This window comes from Limanda limanda, chromosome 11, assembly GCF_963576545.1.
Source record: "Limanda limanda chromosome 11, fLimLim1.1, whole genome shotgun sequence".
NCBI lineage: Eukaryota > Metazoa > Chordata > Actinopteri > Pleuronectiformes > Pleuronectidae > Limanda > Limanda limanda.
In genome coordinates, this window is record NC_083646.1 from 13,365,354 (window position 1) to 13,392,339 (window position 26,986).

General features: G+C 42.2%; 4 protein-coding genes across 5 annotated transcripts; 3 read left to right on the plus strand and 1 right to left on the minus strand.

The window, feature by feature from the left end:
• The first annotated feature begins 399 nt into the window (after positions 1-399).
• si:ch211-197h24.6 (uncharacterized) lies at positions 400-7,166 on the plus strand. Of its 2 annotated transcripts, none has more exons than XM_061081401.1 (12): positions 400-490; positions 716-779; positions 2,005-2,038; positions 3,061-3,138; positions 3,221-3,360; positions 3,448-3,573; positions 3,767-3,812; positions 3,911-3,955; positions 4,051-4,454; positions 4,573-4,677; positions 6,701-6,800; positions 6,899-7,166. In XM_061081401.1, the coding sequence occupies exons 2-12, from the start codon at positions 732-734 to the stop codon at positions 6,940-6,942; spliced, it is 1,170 nt and encodes a 389-aa protein (XP_060937384.1). In that variant the 5' UTR covers positions 400-490; positions 716-731; the 3' UTR covers positions 6,943-7,166. The 2 variants fall into 2 exon arrangements, with proteins under 2 accessions (XP_060937384.1, XP_060937385.1); XM_061081402.1 differs by having other exon boundaries at positions 4,573-4,673; positions 6,700-6,800.
• A 215-nt stretch (positions 7,167-7,381) lies between these two features.
• rbm12ba (RNA binding motif protein 12Ba) lies at positions 7,382-9,716 on the minus strand. The gene is made up of 2 exons (XM_061081400.1): positions 9,600-9,716; positions 7,382-9,432 (listed from the first exon to the last, which is right to left on the minus strand). The coding sequence occupies exon 2, from the start codon at positions 9,405-9,407 to the stop codon at positions 7,554-7,556; it is 1,854 nt and encodes a 617-aa protein (XP_060937383.1). The 5' UTR covers positions 9,408-9,432; positions 9,600-9,716; the 3' UTR covers positions 7,382-7,553.
• Positions 9,717-10,444: 728 nt separating this feature from the next.
• Positions 10,445-17,953, plus strand: tmem67 (transmembrane protein 67). The gene is made up of 28 exons (XM_061081395.1): positions 10,445-10,649; positions 11,211-11,299; positions 11,465-11,555; positions 11,691-11,790; positions 11,902-11,965; positions 12,079-12,150; positions 12,248-12,310; positions 12,707-12,861; positions 13,010-13,118; positions 13,224-13,310; positions 13,540-13,605; positions 13,696-13,849; positions 13,930-14,050; positions 14,169-14,274; positions 14,395-14,451; positions 14,554-14,652; positions 14,754-14,852; positions 15,179-15,265; positions 15,375-15,474; positions 15,574-15,716; positions 15,813-15,953; positions 16,088-16,168; positions 16,260-16,376; positions 16,472-16,588; positions 16,683-16,790; positions 16,909-17,011; positions 17,110-17,252; positions 17,761-17,953. The coding sequence occupies exons 1-28, from the start codon at positions 10,445-10,447 to the stop codon at positions 17,839-17,841; spliced, it is 2,958 nt and encodes a 985-aa protein (XP_060937378.1). The 3' UTR covers positions 17,842-17,953.
• A 924-nt stretch (positions 17,954-18,877) lies between these two features.
• On the plus strand, positions 18,878-26,986 carry pdp1 (pyruvate dehydrogenase phosphatase catalytic subunit 1). The gene is made up of 9 exons (XM_061081256.1): positions 18,878-18,952; positions 21,091-21,378; positions 21,469-21,636; positions 22,159-22,370; positions 22,709-22,790; positions 23,552-23,646; positions 23,748-23,916; positions 23,994-24,212; positions 24,866-26,986. The coding sequence occupies exons 2-9, from the start codon at positions 21,148-21,150 to the stop codon at positions 25,244-25,246; spliced, it is 1,557 nt and encodes a 518-aa protein (XP_060937239.1). The 5' UTR covers positions 18,878-18,952; positions 21,091-21,147; the 3' UTR covers positions 25,247-26,986.

The following is a 26,986-nucleotide window of genomic DNA, read 5'->3' on the forward strand; positions in this document are numbered from 1 at the left end:
CATGGAAGTCATTTTTTATGATTTAAATTAATAACTGGAACTGTAAAAATTGTAACCGGAACAAATAAATAAAATAGTTGTCCCCAAGTGTCCTGGGAAATATTACACTTTATTCGCTTTTCATCTGGGAAGGTTGAGCGGTGAGCTCTGGTGTAGAAAACGAACGCACTGCATAGATGTCTAAGAAAGTGCCGTCAAAATATAAGTATTATTATTAACCATTATTATCTGTTTATAATTATTATTCATGTTTGTATCCCTTGATATGCATCATTCAATTGTACGACTTCAAATTCAGTTTTGTAGGGTATGAACGTCTATTCGTTTCCACTAACGTCACATGTCGTTTTTTTTTAAACAGGCGAAAGCGCCGCCCATCTAAAGCCACTTTCAGTCTCTATGGTGTCCGCATTGTGGTTTTACACCTTACGAAGAATACCTTTTGACTGTGTGCCCCGAGGAGCTCATTGTTTTCATTTAAACTTCCCTGGTAAGTTGTGCACCGTCTTCCCTTTAGTATCGGAGGTGTAGGTTGAATTTGATTGTTTATAGCAGGCGTAATGTTTAGAATAACCCCCGCCCGGCCCCATCGGGCCTGAGACGAAACGAAACAACGCAGTAGACCTGCTTATTTAGACAAACCTCAACTCAGGAAGTTCTTCCCTATTTTAGGACTTAGTGTTATACGGGTTTTATATATGCGTGTGTCCCACAGTGGAGGAACTGAAGAGATGGAGGTCCAGGCTCTGATGAACATGAAGCAGGCTAAGAAGAGAAAGGTAAGTCTCACATTAGTCCAGACTAATCCGGTTAAAACATGTAGACACACGTTCCCCTTCACGTCGTGGAACCCGGACAGCTCAAGTAGGAGCTCTGTGGGTTCCTCAAGGTTCCTCGAGGTTCTGTCTCCTTCCTGTCCACTGGCTGTGGTGATGCCTGATGGGGAACGCCAGGCGGCAGCAGTCCCCGGCGGGTGGACGTCGCTGCCTGCCTCTGTGCCCTCTGGCCTGCTTTATTTGGCCTCTGGAGACCCCCCACCCCCCACCACACACACAAACACACAAAGTGGTCCAGGCCTGTCATCCGCAGCCTGTGTCCACCCCAGAGGTCTTTAAGAACACTCACACCAGCAGCTCTTCGTCAGCAAGCATTCTGTCATTGAAACCGTTATCACACATCCTTTGGATCTGAAATTGAGCTTTGTTTGATTTGGACTGGTTCCATGAACCGTTACCTAATGGCAGGTTGCTCAGTTTTTATTTCTGAGTGCTGTCACGCTGACAATCAAAAAAGCTCAATGTTACACCGGATCCCTTTGACAGCAGGACGCACTGCCTTTAAAATGTTTGTATGAAACAGTTACTTCTAATGTTACAAAATTGGCTGAGAAACCAAGTATTAATGCAGTGATTTATTACACACCAGTGAAATCAAATTTCATTAGGGAATTTTGATTTCAGTTCAGATAGTTTACATGTATGGTTTAGGGTCAACTTCCCCTGTGATTGGCTCCTTCTTTCTGCCTATCGCCTCGTTGTTAGTCCTACTAAAAGGCTGCAAAAGGGAGCTTGTTTTCTTCTTCCCCCGAGGGGTTGTGAACAGTTTCATATTCCTGAGTAAATTACGGAGGTAACGACCTCAGCGTTATGTATTATGGCCACTAAAGAAATGGTTGCATATTACACTTTGTGTTGTGACCTTCATGCAGTTTCTCAGCCATCTTTCTTTCTAAATACTAAGTGTGACTGTTCCAAATTCTCATTCATTTCATGAGAATTTAGACTTATCCACAGACTACATGATTAAGAAACCGTTATTAATTTGTGTCTGTGACTGCCACTTCTTGGTGCAGGGGTCATGGAGAGTGAATAAAATAATAGATGTATGGCATAAAAAGTGTGGTGGACATGGACGAGGAGTTCGGTCCTCTGCCAAGTGTCATCCTGTCAATAATGCCTGTATCTGTCTCTCTCCTTCATGTGGGTTTATTCCCTCCATTGACAGAGAAAGCAGTATCCGCAGCATTCTGCTGAAATAGGTAAGTGTTGTACACACGGTGCTAGTGCCAGTCCTGAGAGCTGAAGCTTGAGATCTATAAAACTTCTTCCTCCTGCTTCATGTCATGGGGAGTGACATGTTCAACACTCTTGACTCACTCACTCTCAGAGATTGTGCCTGTTGTGGTTGCATCCGCGGTTCTGGTCCGTGGAGATGAGTGTCTGCAACTCCAGAATCTTCCAAAACATATACCAGTATCATGCCACTAGTATCCTGTTTAGAAAATAAAATGTTTAACTTTTAGAGCGTTTTAAATATATATTGGGCCATTTTAGAAAAAACAGTCTCCTAGATGTTGCTTCTATGAAGACCAGCACTGTAAGCTCTCTTGCTACCAGACAACACCTGCACATGATCTTAAAACAGTAAAACTTACAGTGATGCAATCATACATCTCTTGTGGTTGCTGATGACACCTTCATGCACTTTTTGTGCTGTGATGGATGCTGTATGTTCTCATAATATATTTTTTAAACTGCCGAATGCAGTTCCCTTTTTCTGAAGCCAGTGTTACACTGACTTCAGCAATAATGTGTATGAAAAAAATAACCTTACCTGGTTATCACAGTATTTTGACACATGCAGTTTTTTTTTTTATCATGCATTTGCTGGGCTGCATCATCAGTGCGACACAGTAGTGAAGCCTCTGTGGCAGGGCACTGTGAAAAGCAACACGGCAGAGGAGCTTTTGTCCTGGTGCCCATTATGGGCCTAAATCAGGGGGTGAGACGTTCCTGTTCCCTCCAACTATCTTCAAAAGCACAAATAAGGAGTGTGGGTTTCTAATGATGGCTCAGCTAATATCGACAGAATACAATTTATTGGCAATTTGACACTGCCAGCAACACGTTTTTTATCTGGTTTACAAAAATCACTCTTGTCTCCGGTTTCCCTCCCGCAATTATTAACGTAGTGGCTCACTATAGTAGTTTGTTGAAAATCAACAGTCTTGTGAAACCATTATTAAAGTTTTAATTTTGCTGACCACTGTTGTTTTCCCAGTGTTCACGAAAGGTGACTCTCTCCAGACGGTGCCCTCTCTAAGCACACTGTTGAAGGGGGTCACAGACTGCATCATTGGTAAGCAGGACTATTTCCCTTACATCTACCTTTTTATCCTATATTGAAAGGCATAACCAATGAACGAACCCCTCTCCTACAGGTCTTCAGTATGTGTGGGAGTATCGCAGCCCAAGTAAATCTGTCCCACCACACTACCAGTGCAAAATGTGTGCTGTGTACCGCCTGCAGCACGACATGGTTGCCCACGTGAGAGGCTGGAAACACAGCTTCAGATACATGGTGAGTAAATTGTTCTTTTAGTCTGAGGCAATGATACGATATTGTGTCAATATTTGTAATAATTTGTATTTGTCTCCCTGTCCTCAGAAAATGGTCCATCCTCACAGGGTCAGCTGGGATGAGGCGAAGGCCGTCAAAGACCCCTCTGTAAGGAAGAGCATTAAAGAGGCTGCTGGTGCGGTGCAGCAAATGGAGGGAAGGGGACAGATCAAGGTGAGCGTCAGACCCTTCTCACTCACAAATTCTCATATTGGCCAAATTAACATGTGGATGTGTACGTTTGTGCTATTGTAATGTTTTGGGGGAATTCAGAGAATAGCACTTAATTAAAAATAGAGAGATGTAAACAGGTGATTGTGAAAATAGTCAATGCAATCCATGTGTCTGTTCCTATTGTCGCTTTTAGGTGATCCTGAAGGAGCCTTGCGAAGTACCTGCTTTCGAAGGACTCAGTAAGTAATTCTCTGTGTATGACATGAGTAATAAAGAGTTCCCTGTTGGTTGCCTTTGTGAACTCCATTTGTGTCTATTGCCCTTATCTCTCTCACAGGTTCTGCTATCCCTAAAGTTGTGCCTTCACCAGCTCTGCGAATGGGTAGGTCATATTTGTACTTGTGTAATTGTGGGCATGTAGGCTCATCTTCTTTTCTGTGGGTGTTATAAAATATAATTTCTCTGTTTCTTTTGCAGGTCCCAGGTTTTCTGGCCCGGGGTATCCAGGGGAGTTTCCTCCTCAAGGTGGTCCGCACCATGACTACCCAGTGGAAGATTATGAGGAGTCCGGTTTTGGAGAGTACTCAACCAGGCAAGATTTCCCGGATTCTGATATGGATATGAGACCTTTCTCAGATGGTATGGGCCATCATCCAGTTAGGAGTGGCTATGGTCTTGGACCAGGTGGTGGAAGAGATGGCTATGGAAGGAGTGGACATGTGGAGGAGAGCTCAGGTAGAATGTATCCTGACGAGTACAGAGTTGGCCCAATGGGGAGTGGCTCTATGGACCGACCAATGGACAAGCCTATGGAAAGGCCAGGCTTGATGGGAGCAGCTCCAGAAAGCAGAAACCCTCCCAACGCATTGCTCAGTTACTTGGTATGTGTCTCATTTCTCAGGATGTTCCTTCCCAACTTAAGAAGAGAGATAATGTTTTTTAAATGATTCTTTTTTTTCTATTAAAATGTACAGTAACTTAACAAAATGTGTCTTTCAGGATACTTTCCGAATTGAGAACGAGAGTGATGCACAGATGGTGCTGAAGGTTACACAGAAACTTACAGATGTGCTGATGGAGTACAGACTGAGGAGCTCATCATCGGTAGGGGAACAAACTGTTATCAAATCTGAAAACATCTAATGTGTAGTATTCAGGTGAACAGGATCTCTTCACACTAGTCCAAATTGGAGAAACTAAAGACCTTTTGAGTTTAAATGACAACTGAAGGCTGCCACAGGTTCTCTTCCATGTTCGGAAGGGGAGGGTGAGGTGAGGGGTGTTCAGCTGCAACAGGCAACTTCACCGCTAGAAGGCACAACATTTTACACACTGAACCTTTAAATGCCAGCTGATCAATGTAGTTGAACTGTTATCTAGAATATTATCTATATCATATTCATCCTTCTATTAAGTGCAGAATGATATTGAAAATCTGACAACAATCTTAGCAAATGTGTCCAGGGTCCTCATTAATAACCAGTTCATACGCACAAAACAGGGCCTGAAAGATTCATACGCCACTTCTCACGAAATTGTTAAGTGTCTTTGTAAGCCCCAAGGATCTGTTCAAAAATAGTTGACTAGGGTAAGTGTAAATAATCTGTAAGTATCCATTTAGCATAAAGGCAATGTCCACAACTCTTCAATCTTTAATTGTATATTTATTGCAATGATTTAGCAGGGGCAAAAGCATACAGCGTTGATTAAAATCTAATATAAAAATTAAAGAGTAAAGATATAAAGATGACAAAATGTTGTAGAGAGAGAAAAACATGATGAAATTTGAGAAAGAGCGAGCATCTTGTCTTCTCCTACCGAAAGATCTGAATTGTGCTGAAAACTCCAAACTCGTGTCCTCTTTTAAAACCCAACCTGGCCTTCACCGGTCAGCACAGCCGGCTAAAATAAAGAACATCTTTTCTGTCTAATTCTCTCCTTAAATGTACATTCATATTTTACCCACCCATTTACTGGAAACTATTTCCGTGACTAGCTCTGCTCCACACCCTGTTGCTGTTTCCTATTGTGCAAGCCTATTTCCTCATTTGCACAGAACTGTTCCTCCTTTTCAGAACAGGGGACTTCCAAATCAACAGAATACCAGTGTTGGGATAGTCAACAATACATTCAACTCATTTTACCTCATTAATCATTTCTTTTAAGAATTGACTCGATGTTACATTTCATTCTTTTTACTTTACTCACCGATGATTGTTTCATAGTATTTACAGCATTTACTTAATACAAGTTCAAGGGAAATCTTTATTTCGGCATGCTATTATTATTTTACTTGCTGAGCTTGGCAGATCCCGTACCTCTTTCAACCTAATTGAAATTAAAATAAAACAACTTACAGCTAATTACGTTCAGATACCATCAAATGGCAAAGTTACAGAGCTGAGTCATTCATTTTTAATCTTCTAGAACTTTGAGTGTATCATCAAGTCCGAGTGTGTAAATCGCTAGATTGAACATGACTGTGCCATCAGGCGCACAGGAGATATCTCAACGAAAATAAATAGAAACTATTTCAACCATTCCATTTCCGATTTATATCCCAGAGTGGAGGTTATGATGGGTGAAGTAATTGGTCCGATGGCTCTAAATATATAAATACTGCAGTGACTTGTGCCTAATGCTGTACTGGCCCAGATAGGAGTGTGCAAATGGAAGGTTTAGGAGTAAACGAGTGTTCAGCGATTACAAAGATTTTTTGTCGCATAAGTAATCAGCTGATATAGATTATATAGATCTGTGATCTTGGATCTCTGTGCTGTTCTGAATCTAGTATTACACAGGCCAACCAACAGGATGATTAAAATATGTATGTATTCTGTTCTATCATACTTACTCTCACTGTATTATCAGTGTATCAGTGTATTTTCCTTATTAATGACATCATTGCTGTCCCATAAAATCGCTCCTCACATCCACCTGACCAACAAGCTCCTCAGTGTCAGAAAGTTTCTCTTCCTTTTCTCTTGATGCCATATATCCTACACAGTTTAATAAATGAGGCCCCAAATCTTTCATTTATTTCACATCCGATGAATCAGTTTAATGGTGTTTTAGGGAACACGTGCATTGTTATCTCCTAAATGTGCTCTCTTCTTTTCATCCACAGGGTTCCAATCTAAACAGCTTGTCAATGAACTCTTCAAGCTTCTCCTCTACACCTTCCAGATTGTCAAGTAGTAGTGACCGATACTCAAGCACTCTGTCAGGTAAACCAGCACCAACAGATCATGTTCCTGTTGCTCATTTTGGAAACAAATTTCTTTGTTTAGTCCTTATTTAATGCATTTTCTTTGTCTTTCTTCAGGTCCACCAAGGTATTCTGATATTCAATCCAGGTATTACAAATAACAAGGATGATGTGACAGCTCACTAACTCCAGCATCATTACATCCGGGAGTTGTTCACTTTGATATTCCTGCTTTCAGGCAGTTTTTTTTTAGTTTTACATCTATGTGCATGTTTTCCTCAGCTTTAAGTGATTGAAGCAGTGTATGACTGTTTGTTCTTTCCTTTCCCCAAGATCATGATTTAATAAAAGAAATGTAGAAAGGTGTTTGTAAATTTATTATCTATTTCCTTGCCTCCAGCCTCTTTCTTATTTCTGAATGGAAACACAGAAATTAACATTAATGTTCCAGGACTCCCACAGATGGATTCCTACCCGTAATCGTAGATGTCAGCCACAGTGGATCCTCTTCCAACACTGGATGCCGAGTTACCGCCACATAAATCTCTATCGCTTGCATTATCATCTGAAATTGTCTTTGGTAAATGACGAGCCTGAAACAGTGTTTAAACAATATTTATTTTCAAATTGACAGTACAAAATAACAGAACAAAATTAAGACATTTGGTAGGTCAAAAAGTTTACAAATTCAATGGGTTGATTAAGTCGAGCAGAATAACAGCTTGAATATAATTGTCTTGAAAGGAACATGGCGATCTCTGTCGGTCTTTGGCTATGGTGATGGCAATGTTTTTGCCAAGATGTCATTCATCTGCTTTACACTAATGCAGGTTAGGAGCACGTGTGCCCCCATTAAGTCCTGACCATTGAGCCCTTGAGCCAGGGCTGCAAGCTTCGGTGACTTGAACTGAACTATGGCCTCACCAATACTGTTGCCATCACTGTTATGCAATAAATGTATATTTTCCTCCACCGGCTTGTACTTGCAGAACAGGTTTTGTATATGACTCACTTTTACATTTGCAGCCAAGTTTCTCACAAACAAGCACGTCTGAGCAGCTGTATTTGAGTGTAGGGTGGATTTCCTCTTTTGATTTTGGTTTATCCTCGTGCGCCTCCTGGGATGGATTTTAGCCATCATCACGTCATTCATCTTGTCCCTAGTGATTGATGATACTTCAATGATGCCAGAACCCACATGGCACCCATTTAGATTTATTGCATAGTCATTATCCTCAATGCGGTTGAAAATAAGAAATGCTGTGTCTGTTCTGTTGCTTTCGTGGTCCAGCAGGTGAAGCACATTTTTTTGTGCAAGGTTTGGACATTGAAACAATTCCTTTATTTCAGTCTTAGTCATCGTTTGGGGAAGATTACAGGCCATGACAATGTAGTCCATTCTTGGAGATGAGGTAGATACTGAGTCAAAGTATGGTCTTGGCTTTTTTACCCGTTTATTTGGAGACAGATGATCCGACTTCCTCTTCCTCAGCGGTAATATCGGGAATGTTTCTTTGGGGTTTGCAGTTTCCCTAAGGGGGTTTGGGTGGGGCTTCCCTCTCGTGCCATCAACATTCTCACATTCCTGCAGCGCACTGGTCCACATCTTCTCAGTTGCTCCACGTACCTCCACACGGATGGGCCCCAGGAACTGATTGTTGAAATGAAGAGCATCGCATTCATCGTCCGCCTTTGCAAACTTCACCAGGCAGCCATGGCCGCGTCCCAACTTCACGTTCACCATGGCTTCCTGTACTTCCAACCCTGTGAAAAAACTGCATATGTCCTCTTTTGTAGCGGAGGCAGGCAGACCAAAGAGCCTGACGTAACCGGGTCTCGAGTCCAGAGTTAGTTCTGATTTCCTTTCAAAATCACAGGCAACTGATTTGCTGTCTGCATTGGGGAGCTCCGTCATTTGCACCGCCTCACTGTTTTGTTCAGGACTGGATGTCTGGAGCCTTTGAAGGATAGTGCACATCCCGAGAAGAAAGGCAGTATTGGGATCAAGTGTGTTCACTACTGACGTTTGTGGAGCTAAAGTATTTTGATGCAAAGGCTGATGCCGTTTTGCAATGCGTGGATCAAGAGGACGAGAAGTAGAGGATGCAAGATTTAAAGTATTCGGATCCTGTGCATTCAAAGGGGGCCAATTTGCATCCGGAGATGGTTGAGGACTTTTGATACCTTGTTGGGTGGGGGAGGTTATATTTGTATTGTTCTCTTCCTGTATCTTCATTTGTAACTTCTCCTTTCTTTCCATCTGCAACTTCACATCCTGTGTCTTTGTCTGCAACTTCACATCCTGTGTCTCCGTCTGCAACTTAGCTCCCTGATTCTTCATATGTAACTTCACATCCTTCCTCTTCATATGTTTCTTTAACTTCAGCTCCAGCTCCTCCATGCTGCTGATGTGTAGAGTCACTTTAGATCCCTTGAGCAGATCTCCATTGTGCGTCATGGCGAGTTTGGCATCTAGCTCAGTGGTGAATGCAATAAAAGCCTCTCTGAGACATCCTCCCACTATGTACACGCCACCATTGGGTATAAAAAGGCATTTAAAGAACTTCCTTATATCTTCAGTACCTGCCTTCACATCGAGCCCTCGCAAGCACAGGATTATGACCATTTTGTCATAGCAGGTAGGGTGGGGTCTGAAAAACGAGGGCAGACATGTTGAGTAAGAGTCACGAGGCTTTCAGGAAAACATGTGCGTCACACCGAGTACAGAGGAGAAAAGCGAAAAATCAGAGGGGGAAGAAGAAGAAGAAACAAAACTAGCTCGGCTTTTTCTCCTCCATGAAACCCCTCATATACTCACCGAAACTCAGGTAAAAAACTAAAAAACACCGCAGTGGTTAACAGGTCGCTTTGCTACGTGCTGCTGCTGTTCTTCCGTCTCCACCTCTGCTGCTGCTGCGGGCTGGATTCCACTGACTGCCCCCCCAAGCCGTTCTTCTCCTTTTCTGTAATGTCTCTGCTCCGCCCGTTCCCTCCTTTTTTTCACTCACATTAAAGTGTGAAGGAGGGACATTTCCGCCCCCTAGTGGACCGGAGTGTGAGCTGCACCCAGCACATCACAACTGCTTTTTCCGTATTTTGTGACAGAAGCTTTTGCTCTATCTATTTACCATTTATCCATAATATTCCTATTCTTGACATTTTTTATCATATGGTAAATGGGAGGCTAGTTAAGTTATGAGATGATTATGAATGAATGTATCATGGAGAAGGGGTGAGATTTTTGTACCTCTTCCAATATATAGATTTACGGAAGAGGATTAGGGCCACTGTGGAAAAAACAAGTGAGTTCTGAGTTTAAACTCAGAATTCTGACTTTTTTCTCAGAACTATGACTTTAATCTTAGAATTCTGAGATTAAAGTCAGAACTCAGAATTCTGCCTTTTTTCTCAGAATTCTGAGATTAAAGTCACAACTCACTTGTTTTTTCCACAGTGGCCCTAATCCTCTTCCTTAATATACACATGTTAAACTTGGCACATTTTTTCATAATTTTGTTGGGGCATGAAAAATATTCTAGCTCCAAAGTGGAGCATGACAGAAAAAGTTTGTGAACCACTGATATAGAGGAACATACGCACACGCTACGACGTCATCACGCTGAACGCAGAGGATTGTGGGTAAAAGGAAGTCCGTTGTTTACCATGGCGACGGGGACGCTGCAGTTTGTCGCCATCAGACACAAAGTTCGTCTGGTGCTGTTTCTCTTGATTTACGCAGACTCGCTTCGCTGCCAGCAGTTCGTGATTCCCTTCCGGGATCCGGCGGACTGTGGCGCGGAGGAACTCTTCGACATTTCCAGCTTGTCGTGTGTGAGGTGTTCTTCAAATCAGATCCGGAGCTCCACAGGTCTGTTACCGCCTCGGCTCATCGGCCCCAGCACCGAGTCACACGCTATAAATGCTGTTGATAGACTTACATTTAAATTTAACTAACGTTGTTGTGAGGTAGCTATCAACACACGATGCAGAGAGGCCACATTGACCCGGGTAACAGTTAGCTCGGGACAAATGTGTGATAAAACAGACAGTACGAAGATTAACATGAGGGCCAGACTAATACGAATGTAAAGAAATCGTTCAAAAGGGGAATTCAACCTTACAACTTAACGATATCTTTGTTGTTTGGTTTATAATAGAATAAAATCAATACCTGATATATGTGTTTTGAGAATCAATACACCATCATAACACATTATATCATGACATTGTGAGGTTTTTACATTCGTTCTTACTGCTGTGGAGACTTCAGTGCTGTTTGGAGGAGATGGGGTTACAACCTCTTGGGAGTGATTTAGTTTTTATTACCATCAGGATTGACAGTGCTGTGATTTGTTTAATAGACTAATATGTTAGAATTGAAAATTATATAAACTCCACTAACTGTTTTCTGGTTTCCTTCCTATTTTAGGACTGACGTGTGTTTGCAAAACAGGATACCAAAGTGTCACCACTGATAAGGCATCCCTTACTTGTCAGCTGTGCCCCCCTGGCAAGCCTGTATGTAGAGTTTACACTTAATATCTTTATTTACTGTGTAGCTCACATTATACTCTGACATTCCATCACACAATCATCTCAAACCTACAATATAATGTTCCTGGAGGTATGTTGTTATTTCGTGCTTCTAAATAAAATTGAAATTAAAACTGTCTTTTTACACAGGGAGTAACGAAAGACGGGTTTGGTTGTATTCGCTGTCCGGGCAGTCTCAGTGATGAGGGGAAGTGCCTCTGTCCACCAGCCCATGTCCTGGGTGAGTCACTAATAACACAACTAATTTATAAATATTTAATGTTGAATTTACTCACTGCAAATTGAACAACATGAGGCAATGGCTTTGATAATTGTGTGTTTTATATGTATACAAATACAACCTTTTTTTCCCCAGTGGAGCGAGACGTCAGTGGAAAACTTTTGAATGAGGCCAGGTGTGAAACATGTGATGGAAACATCAGTGCTTCGTCTGTGCCGAGCAGCAGGGGAGACAGGTAGAGTGGAAGTAACATCAGCGCAGGATCATATAATACTTCACAGAGAGTATGAGCACTGAAGAAGATTATTTAGATTACTGTAACAAATTATTTGTTATTGTCTTTCAGATGTGAGAGATGTCAGGCCACCTTCATTGACACCTCCTGTGTGTGTAGCCCTCCAAATATCCTTGTGAGTTCAGTCAACCCACGATCCCCAGTACTTTCTAAAACCATGTGCACACACCATTCAGTAACAAACTGATAGAACACATGTATCATCAATGGTTCTTATGTATTTTACAGGCTGGAGGATTATGTATCCCTCCAGGCAGCCTCCCGACAAACGTGAATCCCAATATCAACTATGCCCAGTTGGTGAGTCACCCTCTCCCCTCCTCTCTCACTTACTTAAATCCTTTTTGTTAATTCTGACATAGTCTGATTTATGTTTTCTGTTCTGTTCCTCTTGTAGAAGTTCAGTGTCCAGTCCGCCTGGTTTGTGAAGAACCTCTACTCTTCATCAGCAGCCTGTCTTGTAATTCCATGTCTCCTTTTATCCCTTGTCACAACTATTTTGCTCTTACATCATAGGGATCAACTTCTGGGTCCTAACAGCAATGTACTCAGTATGATACGGGAGGATATTTTGAGTGGATGGTTAGAACCTTCAGCTGGTGTTTATGGCAAAAACATAGACATATTCAACAAATACATAGAAATGTTAACCTTAAATTGATGCCAAATGTTTCTTATAACAGAGCAACTCTAGTGAAACTATTCAAACAGTCTTCTTATTGAACAACTGTAAAACAAGTGAAGAATGTTGATTGGTGGGATTTTTGTTTTTATTGTTATTATCAGGGGGCACTAGGATTTTTTACGGAGGGGTGAAATGTGTGATTACATGTGTAAATAAATTGTGTGTTTACAGGTCTTTTCCAACCTGACAGCGTGCCAGGCTCTTGGGAACATGTGTGTGATGAACATGCACTCCTTCAGTGGAGTGTCCAACGATGCCTGTGGTCTCTTCAACTCCATTTTCAGATCAATGGCTGCTGTGAGCTCAACTCAAGACATTTCCTACTGGTACTCACAACGCTCTCATTGCATATATGTATAATATTGTACTATCTCTCCTGTTTTAGAATGATACGAACAAAGTGTCATCACAATAAACCCTTAGTGTAGTTTCACCCAGAGATGACATTAATCACTTTTGATGTTGTTTCTTCAGGAGAGCTAATCTGCCATGGCTTTACTATGGGGACGAACCAGGACTGGCCAGTCGAGTGATTCAGACGGATCCAATTCCTGGTGGTTTCAGCTTCAGAGGAAAAAACAAGGTAAATGAGAAACCCTTATCATCTTCCCCTTACAAAGAATTACATCTTAGTGAAGAAAAGTACAGAAAATGTTTTGTTAATCAAAATGTTTTGGTTATTTGACAGAACAATGACATTAAGCTGCTTGCAGCTGTCTATAATGTCAGAGGAGAGTTTCTCAGATGGGAACAACTTGGAGGAAATAATCTACAGGTAAAGTATCAATGAGTCCAAATACACAGGAGCTTTGTAATGCATGCTTGGTTCAACCGATTGCTTTATGGTCGAGCAAATCTCACACGCTTTTGCACGTTAACAGTACGCATGTTGTTATTTGTACAGTTTGACGTCCATCTTTTAATGACAGGTTTTCATGTGACATATACAATTGAAAACACACAGATAATTTCACCACACCTCCTCTCTTCTTCTCTTCTTTAAGTTATGTCCAGAAACAGCAATCAAACAAGCAGCAGCCTACAGCTTTGGAACTGCTTACAAAGAAAGTGTGAGTGTCTCGGGCTTCCTTTAACTCAGAGTGCACAAACTCAATGTGTAATGCGCAGTTGTGTTACAAGCTGCATGTGTGTGTGCACAGTGTGAACTGTCGGTGGCAGAGCTGATGGATTCCCACCCCGAGCCGTTGTTCTACGATGTGTTTTTGGATCTTGGTGGTGAAGAGAACAGAAAACTTCTCCCCCTTCCCACACTCGTCTATAACCAGCAATACAATGGACGCTTCATCAACCAAGGTGCAATTTCATTTTGTATGTGTGTGTGTGTGTCTCTGTGTGTGATATGAATTGTTTTAATATGTTTTGTCTCTGCACAGAGAGCATGAAGAACTGGTACCTGTCTCGACGTATCTTTCTTGTCGACATGTTGAGTGGAAGAGAGAAGAGTTTGAGCTCTCAGCCTAAGGTCATCCGTGTGGCCAGCAGTGTCAAAATAAGGTGGGCTCCTGGTGTGAATTACACAACTAAATGATAAAAAATATAGAGAGTAAAACTCTTGTAAACGGTTGGTGCCATGGTGATGGTTCTGATGATTTCCAACTTGTGTGTTTGGCAGGTTCCAAATGGTTCCACGAACCCAGAAAGGACAAGTATACCCCCCTCTAATGACTGTCACCTACACAGATGTCCCCATCACGGATATCAATACACAATCTGTGTCTGTGAGTAGATCACACACACACTCACACACACACACACAAATGGTAACATGAGTCGCTGACTTTATCTCAAACACAAGCTTTGGGTTGACTTATGCGCAAAACTTATTTATCCGTTTCTAGGCAACATTTGCTGTGGAGTACGACATGGATCAGAGTGAGGCTCGCATAAAGACAGATGTGAGTAGAAGCCTGAATGAAATGTTGAGGAGCTCTTGTGAATGTCCGTTGACACAATGATGTGGTATCAGCCCAGGTTTTTGAAGAGCTTTGTGTTCACAGACCGCTCTGGGTGTGATGGGTGGCGTGGCCGTGCTCTACTCTCTGCTGAAGACAGTCAGCTGGAAGAGAAGGATCGCCTCTCCGCTCATTGATGCCGGGGTACTGCATCTTTCACGTATTTATAATTTAAAACACCTCAATCCACATGTTGTTGTAAACCTTGGATATAATCTTTGTCTCTCTTATTTCTCCTGCCTCAGACAATGCTGAAGTTTTTGTTGTTTTACGCTGGAGATCTGGCCAACGTTTTCTTTGTCGTCACCGTGGGAACTGGGCTTTACTGGCTCATCTTCTACAAGGTTGGTCTCATTCATCTGGGACTTTTTTTATTGGATTGATCATTTGCACATTTGTGGTGTACTAACTGTTTTGACCAGTATCCCATTTCTGTAACTGTTTCCTTTTGAACTTTTTGACCTTTATAATTTTCCGAACACGTAACATTTATTTTTCTCTTTGCATGGACTTTGGTTTTGTTTTTTCCTGTCTGCACTCTTTAGACCTTAAAGGCAAGTCTTTTTCCTCCTTTACCTCCTTTGCCTCAACATTGTTTTATATACATAGATTTTGGCTGTGAGTTTTGTTTGTCAGCTTTCTTGGACTCAATTTTTCTGTGTCTGTTTAGGCCCAACAGTTTGTATCAGTGCTGTTACCACGGCCTGCTCAAGAGGAGCAGTTTGTGACGTACATTGGTTGTGCCTTCACCCTGAAGGTAAGACAAAACTGATCTGAAATGTTGCTGTGTTGTTTTTGAACGCTAGGGGGCGTGCTTATTTTTGAATGCTTAAAAATATTTTTTTTCTGTATTTTTGTGTCCCCAGGCTGTCCAGTTTCTCCACAAGCTGGTCCTGCAGGTGTCAGTCGATGTATTTCTCATCGACTGGGAGAGACCTCGAAGCAAATCTATCAGAACTGTTCAATGTAAAGCCATATTTACTGTGATCTTATATTTTGTAGTTTTCCTAAGAAGTAATTATCCAACTGTTTTTATCGTGGTCACCATATTTGCCACTGCTTTAGCCTCTTCCGGTGAGCCAAAACGTGATGCTGCTCCGGTCAGCATCTGGAGAACCTACTTTGTAGCCAATGAATGGAACGAGATCCAGACCATCCGCAAGATCAGCCCGACCTTTCAGATCATGGCTGTGCTCTTTTTTCTTGAGGTACATTTTACACTCAGCACATACAATATTTCTTATTTTTTTGCAGCTTTGATTATCTCCCTTCACATTGCTGGTATTTTACCCTGTGCTGTCCAGGTCCTTGGTTTTTCTAACTTAGCGCTGAGGGATCCCTGGTCAACTCTCACCCGCTCCTCACAGGCGTACACACCCTCATACAGCCTGATCCTGCGCTACGGTCTTGCAGCTACACTGTGGCTATGCATCGGCCTTCTGCAGGTAAAACTGCCGCCATTTATAATGTTCACTTTCCCCTGATCTTTTACTTCATGTCTATCTTAAAAGAGAGTCAAATACAGTGTAATTTACATGTGTAGAAAGCTTGTTCAAAAGTTAATCATTTATCCCCACAGGTGATTTTCTTCACTGTGTTTTACGAACACTTTGTGGAGGACAAAATTCGTCAGTTTGTAGATCTCTGCTCCATCAGCAATGTAAGTAGCAGTGTGTTTAATATCAATCCAACAATGTTCTGCATCCGTCTGGATTGGTTTATTGGAGTGTGTTTTGTTTGTGTCTTTAAAGGTATCCGTGCTGCTGTTACCTCAGCGTTGTTTTGGCTACTACATCCACGGGCGTTCAGTACATGGCCACGCAGATACAAACATGGAGGAAATGAACAACAATCTAAAGAGAGAGGCTGTAAGTGTACCATAAGACCACATGTGAAATATCTGTAAAATAACTATGACCATTCTTGTCTAATTCATCCTGTTTCTTCCTCTCTCTGTCTCAAGGAGTCTCTGTGTGGTCAGAGAGGGCTGCTTCCCAACACAGACCTCCAGACCTTCCAGGTGTCGATTACCAATCGGCTGCGGTCCCAGTACGACAGGATTCGGGAGCCACTCAGCAGGGTGTGTGCTTTCGCTGCCATGTTTGTAATCCTTGTAAACAACATAATATATAAAGGGATTTTCAGGGATTTGTTGGATGTCTCCTGTGTTGCAGAGGAACGGGCCTTCGCGGCTGAACGACGCATCCACAGCCAACCCGTTTGAGCAGAACACCAGAGCCTACCACACCATGAACTGCTTCCTGGGATCCATTATAGACCATGTGAGTACAAATTCCCTTAAATAAACTCATATTCAGAATGTGTATCAATTTGTTTGTACATGACCTAGAATGTTTTGCACAGACTCATGTGTTTCTCATGTTGCCCTATTTACCCTAGGCTCACCCCGACATGGATTATATCGTCAAGGACAAGCTGGTGTTTGAGCGGGTCATAGGAATGGAGTTTCTTGAACCCAGTGACAAAAGCATATTTTACAACGGTAACGACCTCTTGGCCTAGACAGGTTCTAGTTGTCCATATATATTTATGTTTGTGTACATGACAAACACACATGTCTGTTTTTGTTTCTCCCATCAGATGAGTCCCACTCATTCAGCGATGTGCTGTTTTATGGGAATGAGGCCACGCTGCTGATCTTTGACACCTTGTTCTTCTGTGTCGTTGACCTTGGATCTCAGAGTTTTGTGCTTGCAGCTGTTCTTACATACGCACAGCATATGGTCAGTATATGTTGATGATTGAAATGGAAATTTTGTCATTTGTAGATGTTATATTGCACAAGCAGACGTGTATGTGGAAGATTGACCAAAATCTTAAAGGGCAACTTAAGGTTTTCATTATTGCCTAGACTTTAACTCTATGGCCTCTTGAAGCCTAAACTTTATTGTATCTCTTGGCATTTGCTTTGGATCTCACATTTGGGGTCTCACTCTTGGGGTCTTCCACAGAGACATAAAGGCAGGAATCAGGAGGGTAATAAATACCTTAACATGCCCAATGGGAGGGGGCTGTGGGTTATAAGAACACAGCCCTCATCTTTGTTTTTTGCTCAGTTGTACACGTCATTCAGGTGATGTGAGCCCACCTGCAGAGGCTGAATTTAACTTACAGAAAGAAGTGTTTAACTTTGTGCTTGATTCACAGAAATTGCCACCACAGTTTACAGTTAAAGTTGCCTTTACTGGGTCAAAAACATCTATGTATTGAAAACCATCTCATTCATTACAGGTATTCCGCTTGATCCGTAACTTTCTCGGAAGGAAGAACCTCGTCAACAAGACTCTGGTGGATGAGAGATTTCTGATTTAAATTCCCAGCTGAGTAATTTCTTGTGTCAGTGGTAGTTTAGTGCCATTTTTTTCACACATGTTTACTGTTCACAGCTTGTGCAGCTTCTTTTTTGTACTGTTCTTTTTCCTGTACAGTGTTTTTACTTCTAATGTTATTATGATGTAAATATCATAAGTTTTGTAAAGAGTTCGAATTTTATACTGATTAAAAATGTTTTGATACGAAGACAAGCTTGTTGAAATTTCTGTTACTGTAACAATTTATAATTGTTTGTGTTTGCATAGATATCAATATTGGATGAAACATAGGTCAGTTTGAGTGAAGTCAACAGAAAGACATGTTTTTACTTTTTATCTTTCATATTGTATAAATTTAACATATTTTAATTTGAAAAGTTGACACACAGCTCTTATAATCTATTGTGGGATTTATTTGCTTAGCTTAGTCATTATTTTAAAATACATGTAGATATATGAAATAAAATAAAAACAGCAACATTAACCTCTTCCTCTTCAAGCCTTTTTTTAAAAAACTTTATTCAACATTGAATAACTAACAAACACATGGACAAAAAAAAAAATCTACTTAAGGAAAAAAACAAAGCAAATGTGACAGAAAGAACTTGGTTTTATGGATGCTGACTTTGTGTCGAACTTTCTTGATTTTTGGCGGTTGGTATGTGTAACAAAATAATCCTCTTTTCCCAGAAAGCTTCAGTCTCAAAGAATCCCGACTGGTTTTTAATAGCCATAAATCTCGATGTATATTTTTTAAGTTGGATATATATGATGCACTCTTTTTTTAAGTAATTATTTCATTACGTAGGCAATATCATATTTAGATGTGAGTATGGGTTTGAAAGTTGTTTTCTTTTAAACTTTCTTAAGTCATTCGGAAGATGAAAAGATGGAGGAAACTTATTTCTTGATATGAGAGCTCAGCTGCTGGTTTGAAAGGTCTCGCCCGTGCGTGAGAGGTGGGGCTGACGTCACGGCGGCTGTCAGGGCTCAGCCAATGAGCGTTGAGTGTTGCGGTGCGGCGCTGCGGGACAACACGCAGCTCCAGAGACAGACACACAGAGTAGAAAGCTCCGAGGAGGAGACATGAACTCCCTCTGCTCCCTGTGAAGGTGAGTCCGAGCTCCGACATGTTTGTTGTGTAGTGGTTGTTGTGTAGAGCAGCTCCAGGGAGTGGCTCTCCTCCGGGGAGAGGCTCTCCTCCGGCCCGGGGAGTGGAACCCGAGCCGGGCTGTGGTGTCACCTCAACTAGCCTCGCTTAGCACGAACCAGGCTGCTCCACCCGGGTTAGTGACGCACGTCCCGAGGTCTCATCTGTTCCTGTCTTACCCTAGCCCGGCTGTGGTGTGACGTCGTGACTCCTGCTAACAACACCGACGTTAGCCCGCGTTGTACGTGCCTGCTACTTCAAGCTAGCAAAGACTCCTAATGTCAACAAACATGGCAACTTTGGTGCACAGCTCCCGAGCCGGAGCGAGGCCTCCTCTGTCCCAGTCTGACTCATGCACTGGGTTAGGGAGGAGAACTGGAGGCTCAGCTTTCACCAGGACCAGCCCCTGTAGGATCTCACCTTCTCTGCACTTCTGTTCTCCCTCACATGCTGGTGTCTCTCTCTGAGATCTGTACGTGTTTCCCCCTGTTACTGGGGGGTTGTGGTAGTTTCTCCTCCCTCTTGTTGATGGTTTGGGACAGATGATGTCTTACCTCTAGATATTAGTCTAGATTGTCAGGTGAGCTGCATCATCTGCTGCAGGAGACTGTGTGTAGACTTCACTCTGCAGGGCTGCAGATCTACTAAGGTTATGTAATGACACAGTATAAGAAAGAGGAGACGCAGCCTGGATCCAGTTCAGTTGGCCATGACCACACAGAACATTGCTCAAGATCCAAATGTCAGGGCTGACAGCTAATAATAGCGAGGCGTGCAGCACTGCTGACCTGTATTTGGAGACGAGTGCAACTCAAGCCAGGACTTCTCCCTGTGAGGCCACCTCTAATACAGATTCTCCTCAGACTGAGCGGTGACTTGTCCTGAAAGGTCACCAACACAAAGTCAGACGTGTTTCCATCGGCCTCAGCACTCGACAGAGCTGCAATGTGATATCCTAGGTCTGGTATTTCCCTGTAGAATGCACATTGAGTAGGAAGTGCATTCAAGATAAACAGATAATTCAGGGGAACTTTCCAATCGTTTCATTTCCTGATACAAATTCTCAGGTACTTGATTCAACTTCAAGATCATTCTGATGGTTGTCAAGTCAGATACTCTCTCTCTCTCTCTCACACACACACACACACAGCAAAAGAATAACAACACAAGTATGGATATAAAGAAAGTCAAAACAGTGAAAGGGAAAAGACAAACAAAATATAAGTTAATAAGACAGAATTAGGTCGATAGTTGGGCAACACTGCCACACAGCAACAGAGCAAACTCAAGCCTCTTTAGTTTTGAGACGTGAAAAGTGGTTTGAAAGGAGATGATGCAGGACAACCTTAGTAACCTGGTGTTAGAATGTGGGATCAGGTGATTTTTGACATATTGAGGGGCAAGACCACTGAGAGCTTTGTAGACATACTCCATAGTAATATATTTTAAAACGTGCATCGTAGTTTGTGGAGTTGTTAAACTGTAATTTCATTATAGAGAGGGACTTCTCTTATTGAGCCTTTCATAACTGATAAAATACCAAATGGTCAATATATTGTGTTTAAATTGCTTTGGATTCAAAATGCAGAACAAATGTCCTCATAATAGAAGAACTAGAATTCAACAGAGGTCACTGCTGATCCTGAGGCTGAGGGGAAGAAACATGTACCTGTCAATGATGGTGTTTTACTGGCCAGAATTGTATGATCACATTTTCCATTTATTACAAATGATATTTAAACACATTTCCCACCATTGCATCTTTTGTTTGGTTGCATCCACTTTGATGGTCTCATATTACTGTATTACACTACGTGGGAATGAGGTTTTCGTCCAATGTTATCAAAAATTTATCACTATGTAAATATCATGGTTAAATGTCAAGTAGGTGGCCAGTTAGTGAGCTGCTCTTCAGACACAACATGTACCTGTTTTGCAGGTGCTTATTTAAAACCCTGCTGCTGTATGACCCAGTTTCAGAACCTCGTGACGCCATCAATCTGTTTGCCCAGTGTTTGCTTAATGGAGCCTTGAGGGAACACTCTGCTCCAGATGGTTTTACTGACTGTGTGTGTCTGTCTTTGTTGGCTTCTTCAATAGGTCTAAAAACATTGGTGCTGAGCTGTTTTTGTGTGCGCCTTCACTGCATCGTCAGTCATGCACGTGACATCTCAGCTGCTCAGGGGTTTGCCCCGCTCCAAGGTCTTGGCCTCCACTCTGTTACCATGCCAACAGCACCGGTCCCAATCAGCACAGCGACCCGCCTCCAGACGGTTGCAGGGTCACCAGCACTTACGAAGTTACCAGACTTCCGCCGTGCTATGGAGCTACATCCTCTCCCCACCACAGGTCAACTCCATTCTCAAAGCCAACGAGTACAGCTTCAAGGTTTGTGGGGTTTTAATTGCTTTAAGAAAACATTAATCACCATCTCTACACTTAAGAACTAAACTAACCATTTGGATGTTGTGATTATAGGTGCCAGAGTTTGATGGGAAGAATGTATCGGCCGTAATGGGATTCGAGAGCAACCAGTTGCCAGCCAACGCTCCCATAGAGGACCGTCGCAGTTCGGCCACGTGCCTGCAGACACGAGGAATGCTGCTGGGTGTGTACGACGGCCATGCTGGCTGCGCCTGCGCTCAGGTAGAGCTGATTGTGCTGATTGTGCAACTTTATGTGATGTTTACTCTGATTTCTTGAAAGTGATTCTTGCATTGTTCAAATGTTGGTATTGGCACATGAGACAGTGTGCTGGGAAACGACCTCTTATTTTATATATGGGAAATTTCCATTTTATTTTTATACATGAACTTCTCTCATTTATTTATAAGAGGTTGTCCAGGAATTGAGGCCACATCAAAGTATACTTAGGACATTTTGAAAGTAATTCAATTCAAATTCAGCCCCAGATTACTTACAGATATTAACACCAGTCATTTCTAGAGCATTAAACATTCACTGTCACTTTAACTATTGTTTATGCCATAAAAACATTTGAATCCACATGCTCTGTTAAGTTTTAAGGTATATGCAGGTGTTAGGATGCACATCTGTCAGAATTAGCCAACAACTAATTATTTGGAGGATTCATGGTTTAATGGTCAGCTTGTATATTTATAACCTGTTGCATCATTATCATCATCTTTCTCTCTTCCTCTCTGCCAGGCACTCAGTGAGAGGTTGTTTTACTACATAGCAGTGTCTCTGCTGCCCCACGACACACTGTGTGAGCTGGAGGCGGCGGTAGAGTCCGGCAGGGCCCTCAGTCCCATCCTGCAATGGCACAAAAGCCCCAATGACTACTTCAGCAGGGAGGCTCAGACTCTCTACTTCAACAGCCTGCGGACCTACTGGCAGGAGCTGATCGATCTAACCAGGTGAGGGCTGGGAAACCAAATCAAGGCTGCACAACAGAATCTAAATGTCAATCACACCATTATGTAACAGAAGCTTATTGTTTGCCTTAATGCAATGCTCTGCTTTGGCCTCTCAAAAAAACATTTACCCGGCATCAAGGCAGAAGAGGAACATGGAGTATATATTTCTGTCCAGTTTTTTAGTGTTTGCCCACATTTCAAACTGGACTCGCTGGTTTCTTCATCTGTACCCACACTGATGCTGGCTCGTCTGTTTTGCCAACAGTGCTGTTATTGGTCTCAGTTCTCTGGCTCCCTCCCTCTCTTTCACACACGTTGCCCTCCTTCTCTGTTTTCAGCCCGGGGGAGATTCCAGACACCCGGGAGGCTCTGCTGAATGCATTCAAGAGGCTGGACAATGATATTTCTCTGGAGGCTCAGGTGGGAACTGTGTGCAGTCGTAATGACAAACTGCGAGTTTGTTCTTCTAAAGGAATATTGATCCAATCAGGAACTCGGATGTTCTCTGAGTAAAACTGGTGTTTTCACATCAGACCATGTTTCAGACTTGCATATTTGCATTGTGAAATAAGCCCTGGAGCAACACAAGGGATGAGTAATCAACACACATCAGAAACTCGGTATCTGTGACTCAGTTTGCTAAATATTTTGTCAATATTAGAACTTCCTTATCTAGTATTACAATATAACAGCTGTAAAGGTTTGCCTTTAGGGGGTTATTGTCCTCTTTTAGAGTTGATTTTAGACCTAATTTTAAATAATTTATTTAAAATCCATGGGAATTAAGCTCACAAAGCATAACCTGCCCATCTACTGACTTAGGTCTTACCTGAAGGCAAATGCACTGAGTGAGTTTCTATCACATAAACATGTTCAAAGCATTCTGTAATCCTATGTTGTTAAAGAATTGTTTGGCCAGGCTCAAATTCATGACAAAAATATTCTGCCAGTGTCCAAAGTCCAAGTCATTGATGTTGAGGTCTGAATCAAGCTTTTCATTGAATTTAGTTTAATGATTAAAATGTAGGATTTTTACACATGTTGAATATTTCACCTTTCCCCCACAGGAGCAGGCCAAAAAAATGGGAACAGCCAAATTTAAACTTTTTTTATGGTCTTAAGGAAAGCTCAGATGTCATTTCTTCAGCATGTAATTTAAACCATGCTCCCTATCCACGCAGGTTGGAGACCCGAACGCTTTCCTGCACTACTGGGTTCTGAGAGTCGCCTTTTCTGGAGCGACGGCTTGTGTGGCTCACATCGACGGATCAGACCTGTACAGAGAATAAATACACACATCCATATGAATAAAACTGATAAGGGAAGTATTTCATGTAATATTTCAAGCATTTATTCCTCTCCCCTCTGTTCCCAAAGGTTTATAGCCAATACAGGAGATGCTCGGGCGGTGTTGGGGGTGCAGGAGGAGGATGGCTCCTTCAGCGCTCACACGCTCTCTAACGACCACAGCGCCCAGAACGAGGACGAGATGGCTCGGATAAGAGGGGAACACCCTCCATCGGAGAGAAAGACCGTTATAAGACAGGTAACCAAGCTACTAATTTCCTCAGTGTGGTTGTTTACACCATTTTTTTTAAACGTCTCTTTGTTTTTGAAAACCAGGACCGGTTGCTCGGCCTCCTCATGCCGTTCCGTGCGTTCGGGGACGTGAAGTTCAAGTGGAGCATCGAACTGCAGAAGCGCGTGTTGGAGTCTGGACCCGATCAGCTCCATGAAAACGAACACACCAAGTTCATCCCACCCAACTATCACACACCACCGTACCTGACCGCCGAGCCTGAGATCACGCACCACAAGCTGCGGCCACAGGATCGCTTCTTGGTGAGAGAAGAGGCAGCTACACAAATATCTCCTGTTTATTTGAATTGAATGTTAAGTAGGGGATCGTAAGACTAGGTCCTCATTATTAATTCTGCCGTCGATTAGCAGATTGTCTTTCAAAAATGGCCCTCAGCACTTACAATACCAGTTCTACTTGTTTAGTCAGAACAGAGATGTGGTTGTTCAGGAACCTTTCATTAAATGCTGAATGAAAGTAAGAGACATTTTGAATCTCACTTTTTCGATGGGAACATGTAAATGCACCAGCTAATAGCAACAGTAAGTACCTGCAGCTTTTATCACTCAGTTAATTCATTCTTAGATCTGCCCAAATTCCCCCAAGCAAAACGGATAAATCTGCTTTTCATGCTTGCAAAGAAAATAGAAAGTATCATAGAAACAGATGCACCTTTGTGATTATTCATGGTTTTTAAAAAGAGAAGGTGAGTGTTTTTTCTTCAGGGGTGTTGTCTTGTTTCTGGGCTCATGACTTCATGTTGTGTGGATTTCCCAGAATAGATATGTGGTGTTATGTCACAAATATCAGTAACTGATCTATATGTAAACATCTACAGTGAGTATGTGAGTAGCATTCCTTATCTGATGCTACTCTCATTCATTTCATTCCTCCTTTCATGTGTCTGTGCCTGCAGGTGATCGGCTCTGACGGCCTCTGGGAGACCCTCCACAGACAGGAGGTGGTCCGCGTTGTGGGCGAGTACTTAACGGGGGTGCACCAGCGTCAGCCTCTCAAAGTCGGAGGCTACAAGGTCACCCTGGGACAGATGCAGGGGCTCCTCGACGAGAGGAAGGCTAGAGTTTCTTCGTCTTTCGAGGATTACAACGTAGCGACCCATCTGATGCGTCACGCGGTGGGAAACAACGAGTTTGGCACGGTGGACCACGAGAGGCTGTCAAAGATGCTGTCTCTGCCCGAGGAGCTGGCTCGCATGTACCGTGATGACATCACCATCATCATCTCTCAGTTCAACCCCCATGTGATCGGAGCACAGAGACAGGAAGGGCAGTCCTGAGCTGGGTTCACACTGACGAGTACACACACTCGTGTAAATGTGTACAGCAGATCTACACGTAAGCAGACACTGTGGACAAACTAAGTTGATATCTGAATTACTTAGTTTTATCTCTATTTATGTACAGAATTTGTATGTTTTTAGACATTACTACAGCTGATCCAGTTTCTTATGTTAAGTTAAAGATCACCCTTTAAAAGTCTGGATGGAGATCTCTTACACAACATGTTATTTATTACTATAATCTCTATCAGAGTTTCATACATGCTCATGAGCGAGGCTAAGAAGAAGCCGTTTCGAATGGATTCTTGTGCCAAAAGATTCGACCTCCCACTTCTGAAAGTGCAGTTGAAAATATAAATTCCAAAGAGGGTGAAGGTTGGGACTTGAGAGGGAAGAGGCCTTGTGGCGCTGACTCAAACTGGTCTGTGCTACGATAATAAGACACTCTCATCTTCTGCTATCTGGTTTTGACACAAACATCCCAGGCAAAATCCTTTTCACTCTGTGGGGCTGTTTCTGCGTCTGAGGGATCGATGTTACAACAGATGTTACATATGAGACTAATATCATTCAAACATACACTTTTTATTAAGTATTTTTCCCTGGAGTGGGTATTTGGATGATGATGTTGACACACTGGATTTCCTGTGAAACAACGTTTAATAGGACATTCATATCCATATTGGATCGACGGTGTAGAACCCACAATGCATCTGATTTAAAAAAAAATACCCTTCAATTTAAGTTGAAAAATCACAGTGAAGGGGTTTCAGGCCTGTGTGGATCCCAAGATGTGTTTCAAGATAAAATATCACATTAAATAATCCTGTTACACAAATGTTTGCTTCTTAAATATACAGAAATACTTTGACCTATTTGGGTGTTTTAAAAATCCTTTTAAATGAAATAACTGAGATGGAATGTGGTTCAGCTGCTTACACCCAATGTTCGGAGCAGGCTATAACCTGTGATGAGCAAAGCAAATAGACGGCGCTTCCTTTTTAGAGGGTCTCGAGGCAAAAAGGTTGAACCACTGAGCTGGATTTCGTTCTTGTTGCGAACCCAGTGGGCTGGAGTCAAATATTCACAGTACGAGTCCTGAACTCCATCACTATAAGCAGACTGATGTACTGGGCTTTTCTGTGAGACTATCCTGTGATTATTGTCGGGCTTGTTTGGTAAAAAAAGTAGGAACAAAATGAAGTATTGTCCATTACTTCTTTGGTTGGAGAGTCGGTTGTAGATGGAAATCAGTGCATGTGTTAGTGAACCTCTGAACTGACTTACTGAAGCTTTACCCCAGTCAGGGCATCTGGTTACAGCAGCAGCGATGCTTCATCTTCTGAGGGGTTGGAGTAAAAGAAATTTCTTGTCCAAGCTCGTTTGGGTTAAAAGGGACTCCTGTTGCCTTATGTTATTTTCCTGGCTGGTTATTCTATAGGCTGTATGAATAACCTTTTCTTACAGATTTAATTATTCCTGACAGCAGCAGCGGTGAACGTATAGAAGCCGACCACACTCCTCTCTCTCTCCAGTTTAACACTTTTCACAGGGACTTGTTTTGCGCCCAAACGAGAATGTAAATGTTTGCATCGCGCTGTTTGAATATTATTAAAGATATTTTATTAAGCTTGAGTGTTACGTTACACAAGTTCATCTGCAGTTTTATGTATAAATTGTAACTTATGTGGATTAAGTTTTGTATATGGAGCAGTTTAATAAAACACTGAATACTCA